This window comes from Ammospiza nelsoni, chromosome 1, assembly GCF_027579445.1.
Source record: "Ammospiza nelsoni isolate bAmmNel1 chromosome 1, bAmmNel1.pri, whole genome shotgun sequence".
Lineage (NCBI taxonomy): Eukaryota > Metazoa > Chordata > Aves > Passeriformes > Passerellidae > Ammospiza > Ammospiza nelsoni.
Window position 1 is genome coordinate 101,944,149 of NC_080633.1, and position 22,194 is coordinate 101,966,342.

Below are 22,194 nucleotides of genomic sequence, written 5' to 3' on the forward strand. Positions count from 1 at the left end.
AAGCAATGCCTTATGCACTTTTAAGCCCTATGCTCCTTTCTAGAGCACACATCTTTCACCTTCCAGTGGGGAATGGTGGTGCTGTCAAAAGAAAGTGTGCATAGCCTAGAAATTTTTTGACATAAAAATGTCCAAAAAAAAGCATTTAAGCATAGTCTTAGTGTTTAATGGAGCAACACGCCCAGTTTCCACAAGTTTCTACAGGAAAAGGACTAGTAGTTAGTAGGAGCTATTGTATTGCTAATGTAACTAACATTTGATCAGATATAACTTTAAAAGAAGTGCTTGCTACTAGCTCATTAAAGAATTTGATATTAGAATTTGATCTTAGATCCTACCACATAACCCATGTATAGTAGCACTAATATTGTAACCTAGATGCATTGGGAAGTTGCGAGGTTCTAGTTGGTTCATCCTTCGCAGACACTTTTCTTTGCAGGAAGATACTTAACAAAAGACAGAGTAAAATTTTAACTCAAGTTTAAATAGCCTCTACAGAGTTTGTTTCATGAACTCTTAGACTCGCTTTAGCCAACATGGCCATCAAACAATGAGGCCATTTTTGTTTTGCCTTTTTAGCTTGGCTATATTTTGTTGATTCCCCTTCCTATCTCAAGCCCCAGTTGGTACCTGAGGAAATTATCAGTGCACACTACTGCACTTACAATTAATCAAACATTTAAAAATCTGTCTGACAGGGAAATGTGGTTCTGTGTCTTGTGAATATCACTGCACTGAAATTTTCTTTTCCTCTTCTGCACCTACAGGCTGCCTTGCAGTTTCTAGAGGGCTATGCAAGAGAAGATATAACTCGAGCAGACCTGGAGGGAAATTCAAACTCTTTGTGGACCATCAGCCCTCCCAGCAGAAATAAAATGATACAGGGACTTAGAGACTTAAATGCTGATTTCACTTTAGTTATTTCATGGACCATTCAGAGGTAATTAAACACAGTTATTATGAGGTGGATGGATCATTTGCCAAGCATTAGCTCAGTAGAACAGGTCCACATTGCATTTTTGGTTTGGTTGTTTAGCAAATTCTATTGTATGGCAGAGCAAAAAAACAGAGTAGGAGGGAGAGAGCCAGAGAGAAGTCAGTTTTGTTACCTATGAAAACATTTGTTGCCTGCAGTTGTCAAAAAATAAAGAAGTGGAGCCACTAGCAAATAGATTATTTAAAATGTCCAGGTGGAATTTTCAATGGGATTTGACAGTAAGGAAGAAAAAGCAATAATTTTTTATCCAGTTTTAGGTGGGGATGTTCCAATTAACTGCCCTTAACAACAACCTTGCTAACATTTATGGAAAGTGTATTCACTTAGACCTAGTTAAGGCAGAAAACCTATGAGGAAATACAAACAGAAGTTCTTCATCCTCTTATTAAGGGAGTCCGGAAGTGACACCAACAATTTTTATGTGCAAATACCATAACAATGGCACAGATCCATTTTGTTAAGAACTTTGCTCATGTGAGCTTTCTTTGGCCCCAGTGAACTGACTTTACAATGAAGTTCTTGAAAGAGACAGCCTGGGGTATAAAGTTTTTGCACTCAGGCTAGAGCACACCCAGTCACCAAGGTCATTTGCTGGCTACTGTCTGCCAGATGGGGTTCCTGTACATTACTGGATTAAATTGGAGTTAAGTCATCACTCTGTGGAATCCAAGTTCCTTTGCACCCTCCTTATTTACATGTTTCCTTGGAAGTAGAAGCTGGATTGTTGAAAGACTATGCACAAGAAGCAAGTCAGTCTATTTGCTGTGGGAGCTCTGGACATGCTGGCTCCGTTCTTCCACAGTCAGAAATAGGCTTGTAATGAATTTAATGCAACTTTAGTTGACATCCCCCACCCCGCGCCCCCTTATTTCCCTAGAATCAGTGGCTATTAACTAGTGAATTACATCACTCCATCATTTCTGAGCCTCACATTAATTTTTAGTTCTGCTACTGAGTTTGCCCATATGCTTCCATGGCTACAAGCATTCATACACTAGTGCAAGGCGACATTTTTCACCCTCAAATTGTATCTTGTGGGATACGCTGTGAACGCAAATGACTGAAAATGTTCTGGGCTTACCACAGTGACCTTCTGCCTGACTGCTCCCTTTCTTCTAGGCCAGGAGGCCATGAGCAGCAGTAAGGTGGTCCTGTTGTGTCACAGAGGCAGCATACATTTTTACAAAGGCTTTCTGCCTTTGCACATCATCTGCCACGGGTGTTTCTCTGCAGCCCGCAGCAGCTGCCTCACCCATCTTAGGTTATGCTCTCATTGTAGGTTCTCAATGTGTTTTCCCTTTTACTTACAACAGGAATCTCTCCCTTGGTGCCAAGTCTGAAATAGCATCAGATAAACTTACCTTCCCACTAAAAACACATACCAGAATAGATATTGCTAACATGATGGCTGAAAATCAACCGGAACAGGTGTAAGTTATTTTCTTTTTCTATTTATATGCAAACTTTCCCCTTTGAAGCCTGATGTCCCAAGGTGGCCAAGCTTGTGCAAATGTTTCATTTGTCTGCCCATCTATCCCCCTCTAATAACAGATGCCAACAGCACTGAAACCAAGTAATAGTAATATTAAAGGTGAAAACTTGTTTCCTATTATAAATATAGGCTGAGAGGACCCAGAACAAAGGATCATCAACAACAAGCATGGTGAATCTGTTAGTAACTTTTCTTTGATTTTTTGGATAAGCACAAGTTCAGTATATTCTTAGTTCAACTCATCTTTGAGTTACATAAGTCCAACTTGATCTGAGGATGTTGTATTGAAGATTTTTTTTTCTAAATAAATATCCAGACTGTATCTCACATTGTTACCCCTGAATAGTACTAGATTGGCAAGGAAGTGTTAAATCACTGCAGTCAAAGGGTAACATCTGCAGTCATTTCTGACATCAGACCTTTTCCTGTGATGGAAATGCACAAGGCATGCACTTCATATAAATATCAAACATTATTCTACAGATATATCCTTATAGCATTAACCATAGTGGTGACTTCTTTTAGATCTGAAAAGAGTCTGGCTCTTCCTCTTCCACCTTCTCACTGGGGATTACATTACAGCAGTGGCTTCTAAGTACTGCTAAGCCAACACATCATCCCTGAAGGCCACTTGATCTGATTTGTGGCCAAAGGAGTTGAAAAGTTTAAGCTGAGACCAACTGAGATTGTGAAAACTCTGAGGGGTTCTGATCTGTTAGTAGGTAGAAATTAGATTTGCCTTTCCTGTGCACAGCTGTTTTTCTGCACCCACACACACTCATACATACAGACTGCTATTGCACATGTGATCATTGCAATTAAAAATACTGCATGCCTCTTTTCTGCTGTGTGAAGATACAGCAATATTTCCTGAGGTGATGCAGGGCCACAGAGGGTAGATTTTTCTCATTTGTGGGAAGAATTTATTAATTCATAATTCTCTCTTTGCAAAAGGCAAGCAGTAACGTAGACAATATAGCTGCATTTGCCTGTCTTGCAGTAGTTTTGTAGATTTAAGGTTTTTTTACTTGATCATAAAGGAGAAATGGTTGTGATAGCTATTAGCCATTCAGATGCTTCTGCAGGAGGCTTTCTGCCACCTCTGCTGGGACAATTCAGCTGCTGACCTTTTCTTGGGCCTGTTGGAGTGATCAGAAGGGATTTTCAATTGCCACCCTTTTCTTCCTCAGCCTGGTGTATGCAATGTAGCCAAGTGTCACAGGATTTATCTGAGAGCTCCTCTTCCCTGGAATTTTTCAGTCATTGAGGAAAATGTTAGGACAGTGTCTCTGCTTTTAATGAAACGTGTCTCCCTCTAGATACTGGTAATTTGTTCCCATTCAAGATTATTTGATTTTGAGTCCAGTAGAAGAACTTTTACAAACATCTTTCTTTAGATGTTTGAAATCCGCCTAAAAGCTGTGAAAATATTTCCCAATGAAAAATTCTGGCAAAAATTCTCATTCTTTTCAGGTGTTATTATTAAAACACCACCTTGCAATTCTGAAATAATAGCTGTGCTCACAACATATTTTTCTAGCTTGTTTACTACTGGCAATATGCTGCCTTTATTATATACTTTATTGCTGACTGTAAAAGCAGCTTTGTTTAAACAAAATATAAAGTCTGCATTCCATGCAAACACACGTGCCCCAGCTATGTGGAATTCATGGTGTGTGAATGGTGGCGTTATGGACAGAACTCTCTGCTGAAGTTCTGAAAAAACATAGCTGAAAAATCCAGTTAATTTTCAGATGTGACACCTGAACACTATAAAGTCATAACTTAAGAATCACTGGGAACTCTGTATAGCACTGTTAGGTGTTTCTAAATTATTTTAGAGGTATAAAAATATGAAATATTTGATTTCTCACTTTTTTCCAGAACATTAGAGGAAGTTTATCCATACTACATCAAGGCTCCGAGTGATTCTCTGGCAAAACCCATAAAGCAGCTATTGAAAGGTATGTCTCCAGACCATGGAAAACAGAGTATGGTTTAAAGAAGTGCAAGGCAGCACTCACACTTGTATATTCACAGCTGCTATGGGGCACCTCAGTGTTGAATGCACTTAAAATGGTTTTTACTTGGTGTCTGCAAGCTTGAGGACAGATAAGGTAATAATACAGTATAAGGCAGAAATGCATGTCCACGTATTCTAGCTTGAGTTTAACAGTAATGACTCTAAGGATGAACTCCATCTTCTTCAAGTCTATTTTAGGAACTCTTTTCCTTTGTTTTATGTGTAAGTGATTACAAGTTCACTTCTCCACATCTCCCTGCTACCTTACTGTGAACAGTCAGTAGTTTTGTATGTCTGCAAATGCAGCTCCTCAGCTTAAATAATAACACTGCATTATTTTTATGGATTTCCAAGCTATTCCTTCCTTATTGGCTACAAAGAATCCACTTTAAATAACTCATTGAAATTCAGAATTCATCCAGGTACTCACAGACATACAGAATACGTGCACCCATGCACATACATACATGTGAAAAAACTTTTGGGTTGGAATAGTAGGAACAAGTCTTTATCCAAGAGCAATTTTCTCAACAGAGGCTACATTTGGAGTTTGGATGTAATAGTAGTAGTGCTATGTAGTATGTTCTTGTCAAGGTTCACCAAGAAAAATAATTCTGAACTCAGCTCTGTGAGTAGAAATAAGTTATTTCTTCTAGAGTGCTTCACTGTCATTGTTCAGGTCCCTAATCAGAGTTTCTTTGAAAGGGCTTTAATGTATACACTGCTAATGCACTCTCAGGAGGACCAGAGTTCATCTCCTGTCTGTGTGATCAGTATGCATAAAACAGGATATCACCCTTTTGTTGGCACAAGAGAATAATATCTTTTATATCAGACACAAATGGTTTATGGTGATAGCTTCCCTTTAAGACACAAAAGCTAACTGCTACCCTTCCAGGTTCAATGTGTTTCTGTAAGTATGAAATGCAGAAGTGATGAGTGCTATTGATATTTTGGCCTGAAAATACCAAAATTATTTGACAGTTGTACAGAAGAGTATGTAGGTGATATGAAACATTTTACATATTTAATGCAGATTCAGATCAGATTTGCAGAAGAAAAACCACAGAAGTCTGGGTTTTATAGTTTTGTATACAGAAATAATGTAAAATGGAGTTGAAGAATTTTGCTTCTGCATTGTTCAGTCATTTTATAATGCAGATGTTTGAAGTATCTTTCTCAAAATTTTTGATTTTTTCAATTTTTGTTGTGTATATATTAACACTTTTTTTTCAATAGACTGCAAGTGGGAAAATATTACAGTTTCCCTTGTCAAAAATGCATCTGAAGAATGGTGGGTTTTGAATCAGCTTGGAAAAAGACATAAAACACCTCATGAGAGTCTTGAACTCTTCATATTCAGTGATAAAGTCAGTCCACCAAGCCTTGGATTCTTGGCTGGTTATGGGTAAGAGGAAATCTTTACCTAAAATTAAATAAATCACATAAGATAGAAGTAGAAGTGACTATTTGCTGGTTTGGGGGTATATTGTTTGTCGTTGTTGTAGTGTTTGAACATTACAACATTTTGAAAAGGGGTTTTGTGAGATTTTCAAATCCATGTCTATTAATATTATCTGTAGAAGGATTAATATTTGCAAGGTTAGTATTACCCCTGATAACTGCTCTCCAGTGGGAATAAAAACAGAAGCACCCTTCACACCAATTTCCTACTGAAGAGAAAAACCTCAAAATATGTTAGTTCAGCTGCAGGTCAAGTTCTGCCTGAACTCTGGCTGGTTTTGGTGCCTTCCCAATCTTGTAGCCAGGACCCTGGGTGTGAAAGAGTTATGAAATACATCTCCACAGACAGAGGAAGGCATGAGACTAAGCATTCCCAGGAGATACACTCTTCTGGTAGGATCTTGGAGAAGTCCCCATAGAAAGATTATCAGGGTAAATGTTAGTTTGTCACCAGCTACATATACCTTAATAAAAAATATTTGAATCAGCTTGGAAAAAGACAAAAAACACATTTAATAAAAAATATTAAATATTAAACGTGACAGATTATTTGCTTTTAGCTGCTGTCAGATTTCCAATTGTGACTTCCAAGCTGTAGCAGGCAGGACATGTGACCATCAGCAACTGAGGTCAAAGAATTTTAGTCAGCCGCTAAACAGCAGTCAGCTGTTTATGATTCCAGATTTGTGAGATGTTTGAAGAGATCTTATTTTCCTTCATCCTGTGGCACAGCAGAAACATGACCCTAATTAGAAATTGACGTTCAGCCCACTGACAGACTACAGTTAGCCGTGTGGATGAGCTTCCTCACACCTGGCTGCCCTTTCATGAGGCACAATTTGAACTCTTCCTTTCTTTCTTTTCAGCATTATGGGATTGTATGCCTCAGTTGTCCTGGTGATAGGGAAGTTTGTCCGTGAATTCTTCAGTGGGATCTCTCACTCCATCATGTTTGAGGAGCTGCCCAATGTAGACCGAATCCTGAAGCTGTGCACTGACATTTTCCTGGTGCGAGAGACTGGAGAACTGGAACTAGAGGAAGACCTGTACGCCAAACTAATATTCCTGTACCGCTCACCAGAGACTATGATCAAGTGGACTAGGGAAAAAACTAATTGATCTCTTTGGCATCACACTGCAAATCAAGTTGGTTAAATCTGAATTTTAAAGGAAAAAGAAAAAAAGCACAATATTCTCTTAAGAGTTAAGCCTTTTATAGCTGGGTAGCAATGATTTTTCACTGAAGGAATCCTGGAAGCTACGGCCTTAGGAATCCATGCTGCCTTTCAAATTAAGGATCAACAGTGAAGAAGGTTGAATGATTTGTTGTTTTTAATGTGCCACTCCTCTACAATCTGGGGACTGCTTTGTAATTTAATCAGCAAAAAGTTTGCATCTTTGTCTGGCTAATTTAATTTTCCAGACAACCATTACACCTTAGAGAGAAACAAAAGGAGTGAACCCACAGATGACTCCAGTGTACCTTCTTAATCCTCTCTGGAGCCTCACAGTTTGGATTGTGCAATATGCTGTTGTACATCACTGACTTTCAAGCTACAGTAATGGGACACTGACGAGCCTTCAGGACACCCAGCACCCAGGGCCACAATGGGAACTGAAGACATTCTAGCCATACCCATTTGTAGAAAAGTAGAGGTTTTGATGTACAAAGGACACTGTGGACAAGCCTCTGTCAGCAAAAAAAGTAAAAACAAGTCAGAAAACAAGTAACAGTCTCTTGAAATGCCTTATTTTATTTGTACAGATCACATGAGACATTTCCACCAAACATAATGACTTTTCTCAGGAAAAAGCAACTGAAACTTGACACTTTGTCAAGATTAACTAATGGCTAGAATAATTATTGAATTCTGGGGTGTTCTGCTGGGCCATTCTCTTCAGCATTACTGCTTTCCATTGGATGAGAAAAGAAAGTGAAATCAATGACCTAATGTGCTACTTCATTTCTTATAACCCTTTAAAGACTGAGTAGTGTGTGCTTCTCTCTGCTCCCCATGACATGCTTTTTCCCATTTCGATGATTTAAGGCAACTCTTGTTTTGCTGTTAGCTGATACTCTTCTTCCAGTGTTTCAGGTATACAAAAATGTTTACATGTTCCAAGTCACATTTTTACATCTGAGACGGTTTTTTTTTTTAAGTTCCCAAATACAGACATACATATGAGCTTGAGAAATGCCCTTTTTTTTTTAATTGCTATTATTAGTGAAGCAAATGGCTCATTGCAGCATGAAAATTTACAATTGCAATGTAGGTTTCTTTCCATGTCAAAAAAAAAAAAAAACCTGAGAAAAAAAGTAATTGAGTGGGTAGGGTATGTTAAAAGGATACACTTGTAGTTTTGATTCAGTAATGACTTAAAGCACATGTTGCAAAGTCATTTTAGAAGTATTTTTTCCTCTGCCTTTTTACATGAAATGGGAAAAATTTGACATTCTTCTTAATCTGTGACAAATAAATCTCTTTCTTGTAGTTAGCTGCTATTTATTATATGAATGATTAGTTAATCACCAGAAAGAAACTAACATAATTTGCTGGCACATTTTACTGCAGAACTTCATAAAACAGCACAACTAAATGAAGTTGAAACATACTCTGCTGAGTGCTTCCATGACAAATGCTGTCACATCCATTCTATACTGTGAAAACTAACACTTTGAGCACCTTGACGTGCACAAAATAAAATCTGCTTCATGATATTGTAACAATAAAATAATTTGATGACTGGAACTCACTGGAAGACAACCTGATTTCCTCTGAAGTGAAAAGGTGGCTGCTCATGTACCCAGGCAGCATTCCCCCCTGCAAAGTTTTGCTCCATTTCTTCCATAGGTCCTGTGAATGAAAATTGAAATATACAGGGCAGCCCTGACATAGCACTCGGGGATGCTAAAATGTCTTTTATAGTTGGATGGATCCTCACCTGGGTGTTCAGTGATTTTAAGGAGATGAACACTGGAAGGAGAAGTGTGAAGGATGCAGTGTGTTTCTAAAGGTACCAGCCAGCCAGAACCATGCTGGCCACAGTTGGTCCCAGCTCCCTTCCTGGTTCCTTCTCTTCAACAGGCACTTCCTTTTTGTTGGGAAAAATCTGTCTTCAGAACGAGCTGTACAGTTATTTGGGCTTTGCAAAAAATGTGCTGCTCTTTCTTTCATGGATTGATCAAACTTTGAAAATAAAAGGATTCTTCTGGTTTTTTTTTTTTTTTTTTTTTTAATTTATTTCTTTTTAAAACAGCCTATAGTCAAATCACTGATCTTGACTGGGTAGCTACCTGCAAAGGGTGAGGAGTGTACCAGACCATCCTTTGAGCCCAGCTGTCCAGAAAAAGTTGAACTGGCAGCCAATTTCCAGGGGCATTCTAGGTGGTCAGTACTGGGACCAGTACCATCTAACATCTTTATTAACATCCTGGAGGACACAGCAGAGTGCCCTTTCAGCAGTGGGGACTTCACTGAACCTCGGTCTGGGGAGGTTTTCAATGACATGAGTGTGTCAGCTCTCTCCCGGGGCATGGGCTGGGCAGCTGCAACAACAGGGGCAGGACTTCCTCAAAAGGCAGATCTCAGGATGCTGCAGAAATTATCTGCCAGGTACTTCATGAACTCGGGCAAATGCAGAAAAATCCTGCCTCTGAGGCAGACTGACCCTTACAGCAATGCAGATTAGGTAGATGTGTTGGGAACAGCTTTAGAATAAAAAGAGACAAGACCAGGGGTGGGAATTGCAGTGTGCTCTTGAGGCAAAGGAAGCCAACAGCATGGGCTGTACTTACAGGATCACAGATGAAAGTCAAGGAAATTTATTAGTCCCCTCTATTTCACACTTGTGAGACCACACCTGGAGAAGTGCATGGAGCTTTGGGGGCTCCAGTGCAAGAAAGATATCGACATACTGGACTGAGCAGGCAGCTGAGAGCACAACACGCAAAGAGAGGCTGCAGGAGCTGGGCTTGCTCAGCCTTACAACAAAGAAGTCCCATGGAAAAGCTTATTGGTGCCTACAGCTGCCTGATGGTGAGATACAGAAAAGCCAATCTCTGCAGAGCCGCATGATAGATCTGATTAAATAAAAGGAAAATTATTTTTACCATGAGGCAATCAAACACTGGAGCAAGGGCCCAGAGAAGCTGTGAGATCCTCAGCCTTGGCTGATCAAGCCCCAAGCATCCTGTTGTAAGTGGCCATGCTTTGGATTGTAGGTTTGATCTCAAATCTCCTGATGTCCCTTGCAATCTGAATTATGTCACGATTTTAAGATCCTGTCAGAGATGCAAAGTAACCTGCTGGTGTGCTTTCCCAGTCTGTGGATGCATTAGCTCCCTCGTTCTGCCCATCAGTAGTCCAGACATAACTCCTTAAAGCAGGAGGAGAAGCAAATTTCAGCTGCAGTTATGTTTTCCTTGGCTCTATTTAGAAACCTGCATGTGCTTACGCAGGCAGTGGTGTGAGTTTGTAAGTCAGAGCAAGGACAAGTGCTTTGACAACACACCCAGCTGCACCACCAGGCATCCCAGAACTCTCACATGCCTGTGTGACAGGGCAAAAGGTTCAGCTTGCACTGCTTGTGTAATTAAAGATTTCACAGTTTTCCCTGATTTGGTAAACTGGTTAATCCCTGGGTAGTTAATACAGATAGATGATAGACAGATGGATAGATGGATAGATAGATGGATAGATGGATGGATAGATAGATAGATAGATAGATAGATAGATAGATAGATAGATAGATAGATAGATAGATAGATAGAGACTGTGGCTGCTCTGCCTGGCATTATGTGATATTTAAACAGAATTTCTACTCTGGGTGCATATGGGCTATTTTAGATCAGACTTTGTTGCTTCCTTCTTGAGGAAGGAAACCAGAGGAAATCCAATGCTTTATTAAAAGCCTGGGGAGAACAAGAGAAAGGCAACCTGTGAGCATGCAATAGGAAAGGCAAATTCCTGTTCAGCAACCAAGGGAGCAGGACCTGCAAGTGCAGTACGACCCTGACCCACTGTACTGAAGGGCTACAGGTGTTTTTAGGTTATATTAAGAGTTAAGGTGGATACTTAAGACAGTAGAAAAAGAGCTGGAGAAGAAATAAGTATTCAGAATCATTCAGTGGGAATGATTCATCCTTCAATCCTGTGTTTCAAGTTGATAAAGTTCTTGGTATGAGAAATCATTCATATCTTAGCTTCAAGATTTGTCTCAGGAATGTGCTGTACAAGTAGCAAGCCATGGAAGGGACCAGCAAACATCTCTCCTTGCCTCTCCTGGCCTGACAGGTACTTCCCAAGGCCAGTTCCACTGACTGCCATTTAGAGCTCTTATTAAAACAGAAATCTAATGAAAAATATCTTCTGCTATGAAGAAAACTAGTTGGACACTGGCTGATGACCAGGGAGACTGCAGACTTCCCTCTTGAAAGGAAAGGACTTTCGTCTTAAGATTAACTGGAGGAGTATTCATGTATGAAGGAAACTATCCCTCTTCAATGTGCAGAAGTTACTGATATGCTTAACAAAATGCACAAAATGAAAACACTAACCCTGTATTAGTCCCAGGCTCTGGACTCAGCAGATCATAAGCTCAAACAGGATTGTTTATCTAGAGGGACACACATCACACACAGAGCTCAGATGCACCGTGACCATCTCTTTCTGCCTCTCCTCACCAGCAAGATCACACACAATCACTTCCCTGGCGTGGGGGGGCCACAAATGCACCCACGAGGATCCCCTCCTGGCATAAAGCTCTCAGTGCTGTGGTTCCAACCCAAACCTCCTTCAAAGGCTTTCATGAGGTCATATAATTTTTCAGAGGGAACCTGGTCTTGGTGTGAGGAATCTGACACCTCCACAGGGCCTGAGGGAGCCCAGCAGTGCTGGATGTGCTGCATTGCTGGACACCAGCTAATGCCTGCTCTGCAACTTAGCACCTTGCCTTGCACATTCAAATACATCAAACACACCCATACACATGGACAGTGTGCATCTGGGCATGTCTGTCTCTCTCTCTCTCTGTTTTTTGAGAGCACAATTTTGCTGTATTAAGTCTCATTAATATTTCAAGCTGTTGTCTCCTGCAGCTCGTGCTGGGGCAGAAGAGGGAGCTGCCAGCAGACACAGACGTGACCGTCAGACTCCTGCCGCAAACATTCAGGGAAAGCACATTTTTAATGTTATGGCAGCAAGAATGAGGTAATGCAGTTAAAATATTTATGAAGCCTTTCAGCTGACATCTCCAAATACCTTGTAGAGCCCAAACTTTGGAGGTCAAGGCAGTGTATTAACTAGATATTCATCCAGCTATAAAAAAAATTTCCCTGTTTTAAACAATGCTGGGGACAGGAGGGAGGGAGAGAGGGCTGAATCACAGAGAGAAAATAGTTGTAAAGTTCATCACATATCAAAAGGAAACACATGGAACTTTTGGACAAAAATTGAACTGTACTTTTCTCCTTTTCACAGAAAGCCTTCTAAAATTATCTTTTAAAGTTTCAAAATATTCTTCTTCAAAAAGGGTCACAAAATAAGGATGAACTCCAGGCTTGATACAACACCATGTTACCTGGCCTGAAAAAAGGCAAGTGGGATCTGCAAAAGATGCCAATTTTTTATATTCTTATTCCATAACTCACCATCAGTTGAGCAGAACTATGGTGCTTAAAGCTGATAGCTTGAGAGATGAGCAGCTGCTTGTGGTCTTGTTATTCAAAGGGGAAGGAAAAAAAAAGAAAACAGATAAAGAAACAAATAGTTGGATGAGAAAAAAACTCAGGAAATGCTTCTATCTACCAATTTCTCTGACGGACACATAAGCAAAATAAATCTCTTCAGATTGTTTCAATGGGGCCCCTGGAGGTCAAAAATCACCATTTTTGCATGGTTGAACACTGCCTGCTCTCTTCCTTGTGCCTACTGTGACCAAGGTGGCTTTTTCTGCTGGGCCCCATCCCTTGCCATCAGGTCTCACGTGTGCCACATCACAGATCCCCTTCCCTGTCCCTGAAAAATCTGCACAAGTTCAGAGCTGCCAGGGCTCTGACCCAGAGATCCCAGTGCCAGCCAGCCCTGCCTCCTCCCCAGGCTCCAGCTCAAGCCCAGCCTCAAGCTCTCTCTTGCACAGGCTGACTCCCACTCCTGCACAAGCACAAGGCACGGGGAGGCACCAAAGTCTGGCCTCTGGAATGGCACAGTTGGACTCCCACCCGAATAAAAAACACAATGAAAGAACTAAGGAAATCTAGCAGAGCTGAAAGTACCTCATTGCAAAACAAAATGACTGAAGGTTATTTGTGAGCAAGGAGACAAAATGCATTTTCAGATGGCTTTTTGAATCATTCTATCTATCAGATGTTTATCTGAGCTGTTTCTTTTACAGTACTCAGCCAGCCCATCTGGTGCTTAGCTCATGATGTATGGATTCAAAACATATTCTGAGTACTTTGTTGATGAAGTAATATTTCTCCTGCTTGTTTTTCTTAGACAAGACTCCACAGCCATTCCACCAGGTCTGTGAGATTTATGTAGCTACTTCAACTGCTTTCAGAAAAAAAAAAAAAAAAAAGAAAAAAAAAAAGAAAAAAAAAATGGTGGTCTTTTTTGGGGTCCAAAGGAGAGGAAGGGCACTGGTCTCCATCAGGGTTTCTGACAGATTCTGAGTCTGCTGTGCTGGAGCAAAAGGCAGATGCATTTCTCATTTTCCCTGCTCCAGCCATCCCTTTCCTTCTCAGCTGATCGAGCAGAGATTCAGATGTCCCCAGGTCTCCTTCCAAATACATCCAGGGAGGTGCTCCCTATGCTGAACACTTCCCCACGTCTCCTGGGCAGAGCTAGAGTCACCAACCAAAGTGGCCAGCCCCAAACAGAGTGTGCCACCTTCCACTGAACCCTGTAGGGAGCACCTCTGAGCCAAATGTCCTGGCTGCAGCCTGGGGAAGCCAATTCCAACATCTGCAGTCTAAGGCAGAGTGCCTTTTTTCCTGTGGCCAGGCTTTTTGATACCCATGCACTGAGCTCAAATAAAGAGCAGGGCATGCAGAGCAGTGAAAAGGGCATTTTCCCAGCCAGCAGCCTCTGAGGGATACACTGGAGCATTTCCCTGCAGCCCAGCACAGCTCACTGAGGTGTCCTCCACTTCCAGTTACAAGAATGTGAACTACAGGAATAAGGATTAAAGGATTTGGGGAAGCATGTTGTCTACACAAACCTATCCTAGGGCTCAGTGACTCAGGAAAGAGCTTCTCTGCCTTTCAGGTCAGGAGCTGAATAAGTGCAATGAAACAGACAGAGGAATTAACTTCTCTAAAAGGGATCTGTAGAGGATGTACCCATTTGAAGTTTTTCCTTATTAGTCATGCACTGGGTCCCACCAGAACTATTCAACATGTAAATCGTTTTAAGCCTTCTTTACTAGAACTTTTCATCTTGCAGTATTGATATGGATCACACATGCAAGAGAAGACAATTCTGCTTGCATTTGGGGCTGCAGTCCAACATGATATCTGGAAGATAAAGAAAAACACACACATACACATATAAATTTTGATGGCCACTTGTTGAAGAGAAGCTTTAGTCATTTGGCAGCAGCAAAGAACAATTTAATATTCATTTTCATGCTTCCTATATGGTTGAGGGCAAAGAAGAACATGCATACCCTGAACTGGGGCATCTCTTTCCACTGGACCATGCAAGGGGCCAAAGGTTTGAACAGGGGAGCTAAAAGATAGATCTAAAGCTGAGCACGTGAATATATTCTCCCAAATACAGTTCCCAGCCCTACTAGTTTTAGACATCTGGTGAAGTTTTCCATTATATTCTCATTGTGCAACTTAAAGGTAAACACAGAGCAATGTGCGATTTCACTCATCTCAAATCACATTGGCACAACTTCTGGAATACTATGGCAACAGGTAATATGGAAAAATGATGCAAGGGTGACCAGACATGAGGGATTGTTAAAGAAAAACCACCAGTTTTAAGTCTGAGAAATAAATGCAACCAGTGGTGTTTACAGAAATGTGTTTTCAGTTTCACCTGGCAACACCTACTTCCAAAACCATTCCTCCTTCACTATTACAAATTCATCTGGAAGGCCCACAAAGCAGAGAGGTTAGCCAGCTCTCAGTGCACTGCATCTTGCTGCTGACTAGGAGCTGAACCTTTTACTTTCCTTCATCAGTTTTCCCAGCCTGTACTTATGAAACCTATCAGGATGGATCAAAATAGATCAAGGACTGCTGTAGCTAATCAACAGCACAATCTGGCTGCATTTCACCAAGATTCAGACACTGTGACTCAGCCTGAGCCAACACTCTGGTTTATGACTTTGAAAAACCTGCTTCCCATGGCTGAGTTTAACCTACAAATGAAACCCACCCTTTTTTGCCTGTATAACTCCTAACTCACACAAGCCCCACAAAAATAAGGCAGCAGTAAAGAGGAAATTAGAGCGGGACAGTTTTAGAGAGGGTGGGTTAGGGATGACTATTAGAGGTGACAAATGCAGCTGCACCTACAGGTAGCTGACAAGGGCTCTACACTGCACCTGTTCCTTTTTAACCCTACACATGCTGTGGATGGAAGGGTGGTGTATAACTTTGCTGTGGCAGCCGATCACTGCCACAAAGGCTCCAAGACTGATGGAAGGCACACCTGTGTCCAAGTGCACCTGACTTTCACAAAGGCAGATACTACCAGATTCAGTCCTTTATGCCATTTAAAAAGCCATCCATACATGCTTATGCTGTTGATATAGCAATTAAAACATTTGCTTGCAGGTGTTTACAGCCTCTTTCAATTTATAAATAGAATGGAATAGTCAGATTGAGAAATGAGATTCACAGAAGTTAAAAAGTCCAAAGTATGGATTCCCAAAGTAATTGTAACTTATATCCCATTTTCATATGAAATGAAGGAGAATTGGTTTGGATGTCAAGAGCAGTAGCACCCAAGTTTTCATGTTCTTTGTTTTTAAGTAGACTCTTTCAGCCAGTGGAATAGGAACTGAACTCTGAATCGTGGTGCAAGCATCTGATTATTTCCGTTTCTGGAAAGTATGCCTTTATCTTCACCCTCTCTCACAAACAGTTACCAGCCAGCAAACAAGAGGGGCAAATTTCCAGTATCTTCTGCACCAGCCCATGCCCCCTGCACAGGACCACCTCCTGCAGCTGCAGAGAAACAGTTAACAAAAGGATCAGAAACCACACTGAGCCATTGCCAGTGAGTGAACCATTTCTGCTGGTACACTACCATACAGCTGGCCCTCCATCATGCACACTTCCTGACAAACATCCACACCAGGGAAAAAAAAGAAACTCTCTACAGAAAGGATGGCTATGAGATATGACTGTACTGCATTTACTAAGAATGTTTTATAAAGCATAAAATCTGACTCCTTCCGGCAGTGATCACTAGCACAAGTTTCCAGACTTTTACTATCAAGATTAAGTGCCATTCAATTCCAAACCATAGGAAATGTTTATGCTGATCAATCCAGAGGCCTAAAACAGGAGTCACCACACATTCCCTATGACATCCTTCCTCCCACAAGCTCTCTTTCCACTTCTGGCATTTTCTGTGCTCCTCAGTGGGATACAGCTTGTGGGACAAACCTACACTTAATGCTGTGTCCTAACCCCAGTTCTGGTCTCTGGAAGCAATATAAAACATTAAACAGTGTTAGGAAACAAGTAAGAATAGGCAGAAAGATTTGGGGTGTATAAAGGGAGTTCTCATCTTCAACTGCCTAAAATGTAGCTTTAGAGAGGATGGAACCAGACTCTTCTCCAAGGTGCACTGTGATGGAACGAGAGGCTGCATTCACAAGTCCCAACACAAATTCCCATTAGATATGAGAAATATTTTTTTTTAACTACAAGGGATAAAGAAACTTGTGGGGGTCTCTGTCCTTAGACACATTAAAGTCCAGCACCTTGCCGTGAAACTCTTCTACTTCCCTCTCCTTGACCACATCAGACTCTGTTCTTAAAGATGTCTGCAACACACATGATCACCATCTCCTGGGGAAAGGTTATTTCTTCAACCTTTATTCCTGTGGAGAGTGCTGGTGGCATTTAGGATGTAGCTATTACTTCTTCAATCCATCTGTGTGCTTATTACAGCTGATAAAATGTCCGAGGGTGGTTTTGAAATTGAGTTCCAGTCCTGTCAAAAACAACTCTGGGGTGAAATTTATTACTGACTGAATGCTTCAGGGCTCAGCAACCAAAGCAGATGCTGCAGCCCACCCCAAAAGTTTTACAGGCACTGCTCTTTCTGACAGTCTTCTCATGCCTCTCCCTTCCTTTCCCCACCCTTTGTGAATATTGGCTTGGAAGGTGGGATGTGAAAAGAGGGAGAGGGGAAAAGTTATTTTTGGCTGTCAACTTTTTATGGCATGCCTGTCCCATAAAACTCTCCAGAGCTGTGCATCTCGCCCTGGGTCAGAAGAAAACCAGGTCTGAAATGGCAGAGAAATTTCTTTGTGAGACACAAGCTGTCCAGCTGCCAGCCAGTAGCAATAATGTCCCCAAGCACTGACCTGCTCGGGGCCTTGAGCCAGCAAAACACAGGCACGGAGAGCCCAGGGATATAAAGTGCTTGCAAACCCACTGGATGCTTAAGCCCACGTTCGTCTCTGAGGCGAAATTCCCTCAACAGGAACTTTCCTTGACTTGAAAGGGCTGAGCTCAGCGCTTGCCCCTTGCAGGGCAGCAGTCTAGACATTGTGGCTGGGCGGTGGGGAGGGGGCTGGCAGGGGAAGAGGAGAACTCAGAGCTGACACGGGAGCCTGAATGAAGTGTAATTAACAGGGTCACATGACTGCATAGCACATCAGGAATTGTCTCTCTCTTCACATCTTCAGTGCCTGTCAAAGGCAAGATCAAGGCTCCTAAAAAACTCTTTGGAGGCAGTTATGGCACTGATTGTCAACACATTGTTTAAAAGCTTGCTTACCTAAAGTATCTAACACAGGTGGAAGACCCTGAACAGAAATGGATTTTAGGGACCAGGTCTGTGATGTAATTCCTCCTTTTTTAGTTTTTTTTTTTTGCTCTTTTTTCAAACAGAGCCATTCAAGTTAACTGAATTAGCACATATGCCTCTCCAGACACCATTCAGCACCTAATCAAGTGGTAGGATTACAAATACCATGTGCTGCAGCAGTGTCTGAACCTCAGTTGCTGAAGGTTAGATTGTCTTTACAGCTTTGCACCGCTGGGACAAAAAAATTGCATCAGGTAAGCAGTGATTTCATTGCATCAGGCAAATGCCACACAGAAAATAAAGTTTACAGAAAATGTGGAACATGTGAGTCATGCAAAACAACCTTTCTGCTCTGCTACTTCAGTAAATTAAGGCAGCAGTTACCTCTGAACTGCTGAATTACAAGTGAAATGAAGAGGTGGCATTTCAAGGTAAGCAGATCCCTGCCTAGGTAAAGCTGACTGTCCCTTGCTGGAGGCAGATGCAGCCTCTCCAAGCCACAGATCAACTTTCCCAATTGAATGAGTAGGAGATGTTAGAGGGAGGCAGAGGGAAAAGTGGATATGGATTTTACCTGTGATGGCTGCATGCTCTTGAAATAACCTTGACAGAATAATTAAATATAATTTAGAGAGGGAAATTATTATTTATGGATCTATTACAATAACTAGGGGAATAGCAGATCATCAGCATTCTGAAGATAGGCAACTCCCCAAAAGAGGAATGAGTGAACAACAGGGAAATGAAACATTGCTGGATGATGTGTCTCCTTATTTTCAAGTGGATCCAAGAGATCACCCAGCTGAGTTACAGATCACTCCCTGGATTTCTAGGGCCTCAACAAAAAGGCTGTGCCTGTGAAGAGATGCCCAGATCTCCTTTTTGGACAAGCATTTTTCCAGGGCTAGTAGAGGCAGGTAGTTGCCCACTCTGCTGGCTCACTTAACTTTCAGGCTTACTCCCAGAGCCAACAAGTCTGTGCAGCCAAGTCTCTGTGCTCACTACTAGCAAACTGTTTATTTGCAGCTGTCGTGCTCTCAGTGAGATAAAAAAATATCAGAAAGGCTCATGTGAAGGTGAAATAGTAGAGCTGCTCCTAGCTCAAGCTAACTGAATGGGCTAGCCCAATGCCTGCATGAAGCAACCGGCATTGTCTTGTAGGGAAACAGGGAAAGTGATCCAAGCACCAGGCAGACCTTCCCACAAAACACACCCATCAGTGGGAGCACAAGACATGCACACACAGAAGGAAAGACAAAGAAAGGGTGGAGGAATGGAATCAGCCAAGATCAGAAGGCAATGGCACAAACCAGTACTTTTGAAAGGCAAAAAATGAATGCAGATTTGAGAAGGTTACAAAGAGATTTTGTTTTTTAAGTCCTGTCATAGAATCATAAACCCAGTTCATTTGGGAAAGACCTTTACTATCATCAAGTCCAACCACTAACCCAGAACTGCCAAATCCACCACTAAACCATGTCCTCAAGGGCCATGTCTATGCATTGTTTTGAACACTTCCAGGGATGATGACTCCACCACTTCCTTGGGCATCCTATTCCAATGCCTGACAACCCCAATTTTTCCTAATATCCAATTCAAGCTTCCCCTGGCACAACTTGAGACTGTTCTCTCTTGTCCTGTCACTTGTTACCGAGGAGAAGAGACTGACCCCCAGCTCACCACAACCTTCTTTCAGGTAGTTGAAAACACAAACACCTCTGAAGAAGTTGCACTGTACAGTCTGGTAATTGATATTTCAGTGAGTTTTAGCCCATGAACTTCTGTATTTTGGATCTCTCTCCACTGTCATGTACTGCTTTGACTGCACATTTGCACATTCCAGCAGCTGTTATATTTTCTTTAGCATTCAGCCCTCTTCAGCTTTCATCACAAGGATCTGTAGTCTGTTTTAGAGCTGATCTGGCAAAGAAATCCACAATGAAAAACTCTGTGCAAGAGTGCCCTAAGATCTCCAGGTCTTACGAGTTTGGAGGACTTCCAGCCCTCTCCCAGGGAATTCCCAGTTCACACTCAACGAATTTTCAGACAATTGGACTGACATTAAATAAAATTTAACTCCCTAAATCCCCAGGGGCTGGAATAAAAAGGGAAAAATACTTATAGGTTTAGGCAGATGAATACTTATACAACATAGAGAGAAGAGCACTGGAGGAGTAGTGGAATTTGCTGCTGTCACAGCAGGATGGCTGAGCCCAGCTCAGCTGTGGCCATAAGCAGCTTGCTGGGCCTCAAGGTGCTTACAGGAGAAACCACAACACTTGCTGTAGGAACCTTGAGCTCTCAGATAATTTGGAGGGGTGGTGGGGAAGTGTCACTTCAGATTTAAATCTCTCTTCTGAGGGAAGAAGTGTTAACAGCAGTCTTAATTAGGAAAAAAGGCAACAATATGGGAGCCTTCAGCAGTGAAATCCCCCTCCAAAGAATTGCCTGTGTAGCAGAGTCTGTGCAATCTCCCCCATTAGATACTGTATGTAGCCAGGAGGAAACAAGATTCACAGCCATGTAGCTCAGCTGGAAAAAAACACATTTAAAACTTACTCATATGCATCATCCCATGTCATATAGAAGTGATCCTGCATTAAGCAATTGTTGTATCAGCTAATGCAATGCATATATTATTATATTTTACATATAACCAAATACATTGAATAGATAACTGTGCATAGATTCATTACATTAGCAGCTTATCAGTATGGGATTTTTTCAGCAAAAGCAGGCCTTTAAGTAATTTGTGATTAAAAGAAACCAAACTCAGATGCTCCCCCAAGGTAGATTGCTTAGGACATACTTAAGAACATCATGGATGGGCTGAGTCTACTTGGTAGCTGGCACCTTTTGTTGGGAGAATCCCAAACAGGAGAGTTTTAGAGCAGACCCTGCTCCAGTGACCTGTGTCAGCAGCAAAGAGCTGGTTCTGCCCAGACCAGCAAAGCAAGATCCAGGTGATGCTCTGAAAGATTGCAAGCTTGCAGAGTCCCACATCTGCTCCTTTTCCAAAAGTTGCAGATACCACAGAGACACAGAGATCACTCATTAATAGAGACAAAAGATTCAATCTCCAAGGTCAACTCCACAAGCCTGCGTGGAGCCATCTCTGCCTGGAGTGCCCAGCCCCGCAGCTTCTGGTGCCCACAAAGCAGTAACAAGGACTCTGCACAAGAACTCCAAAACCTCCCATCAGACCTGCTTCCCTTCCTCCCTGTCAGTCCGTGCACAGAAACAGATCTCTATGGGTCTGTGCCATGCAAGGAAGGCATCGTGGCCTCTCCTCCAGCCTGGTTCAGCCCTGCCACGATCCAGCTGCAGAGAGCTGTGACACTTCTACAACCAAGCACAGTGCAGAGCAGATCAGCACAGCCTTGGACCCAGCAAGCACAGCAGCCAACTTTCCAGATGGCGCCAGGTTTAACAGGAGGCACTGCAGCTGCTAGGAAGGGCTTGCCTGCTGAGTAAAAGAATATGATGCTTGGCTTAAAAGAAGTCAGCTGAAGCAGGGTGATGAAGGCAGCCTGTGCAATAGTGAGAGGCTGCAGCACAGCTCAGAACTGATGGATTGCAGGTCTGTTTTCATCAGCCTCGTGGCTCTGCACAATACAGGATAAAAGAATACTTGGTTGCAAACATCACTGCAAATGGGAATTTCACTGGAGAGTGCTGCCTTGTTCTTGGTCACATCATAACCAAGACTGCTGTTAACACATTTTCCCTCAGAAGAAAACAAGGAAAAAAAACCAAAAAAAGCAAATCTTAAATAATTCCAGTGTTATTACTTTAATTTAATGCAGAACTAGAAACCACATTCAGACAGTAATAGCACACAAATCGAAATGATATTGAAATGCAGGAGCTTGTCAACAAACAGCAATTCATACAGAAGCTTTAGCTTTTAGTTTTTACAATAATAGGCTGTAGTGACTAACATCTCCAGGTTTAAAAGCCTAAATGATGATAAATAAATCATCTCAAATAAAATAAGCCTGTTAATCTGGAGAATGAAGTACATCAATTTAGCTTCCTACATGAAACTACAATCTATGTGCACTGTAGCCCTCTAGCAGAAACGACTGCATAGTCATGTCCCTAAATGAGTGGAAAGGACCTCTTACATTACAAAATACATTCATGATATCAGCATACACTCTCTATTAAGTGGCTAGTGCAGGGATGTTTTGCTAAAACATTTTCAATAAAATAT

General features: G+C 41.7%; 1 protein-coding gene across 1 annotated transcript in view; it reads left to right on the top strand.

Annotated features, from left to right (window-relative positions):
* Positions 1 to 8,730, top strand: part of PIEZO2 (piezo type mechanosensitive ion channel component 2) — a 285,705-nt gene extending 276,975 nt beyond the window's left edge. Inside the window, exons 50-54 of the mRNA XM_059480444.1 lie at positions 768 to 940; positions 2,311 to 2,427; positions 4,374 to 4,453; positions 5,752 to 5,920; positions 6,843 to 8,730. Coding sequence (XP_059336427.1) covers positions 768 to 940; positions 2,311 to 2,427; positions 4,374 to 4,453; positions 5,752 to 5,920; positions 6,843 to 7,095 — 792 coding nt within the window. The 3' untranslated portion in view covers positions 7,096 to 8,730. The remainder of the gene's footprint in view (positions 1 to 767; positions 941 to 2,310; positions 2,428 to 4,373; positions 4,454 to 5,751; positions 5,921 to 6,842) is intronic.
* Positions 8,731 to 22,194: the final 13,464 nt, after the last annotated feature.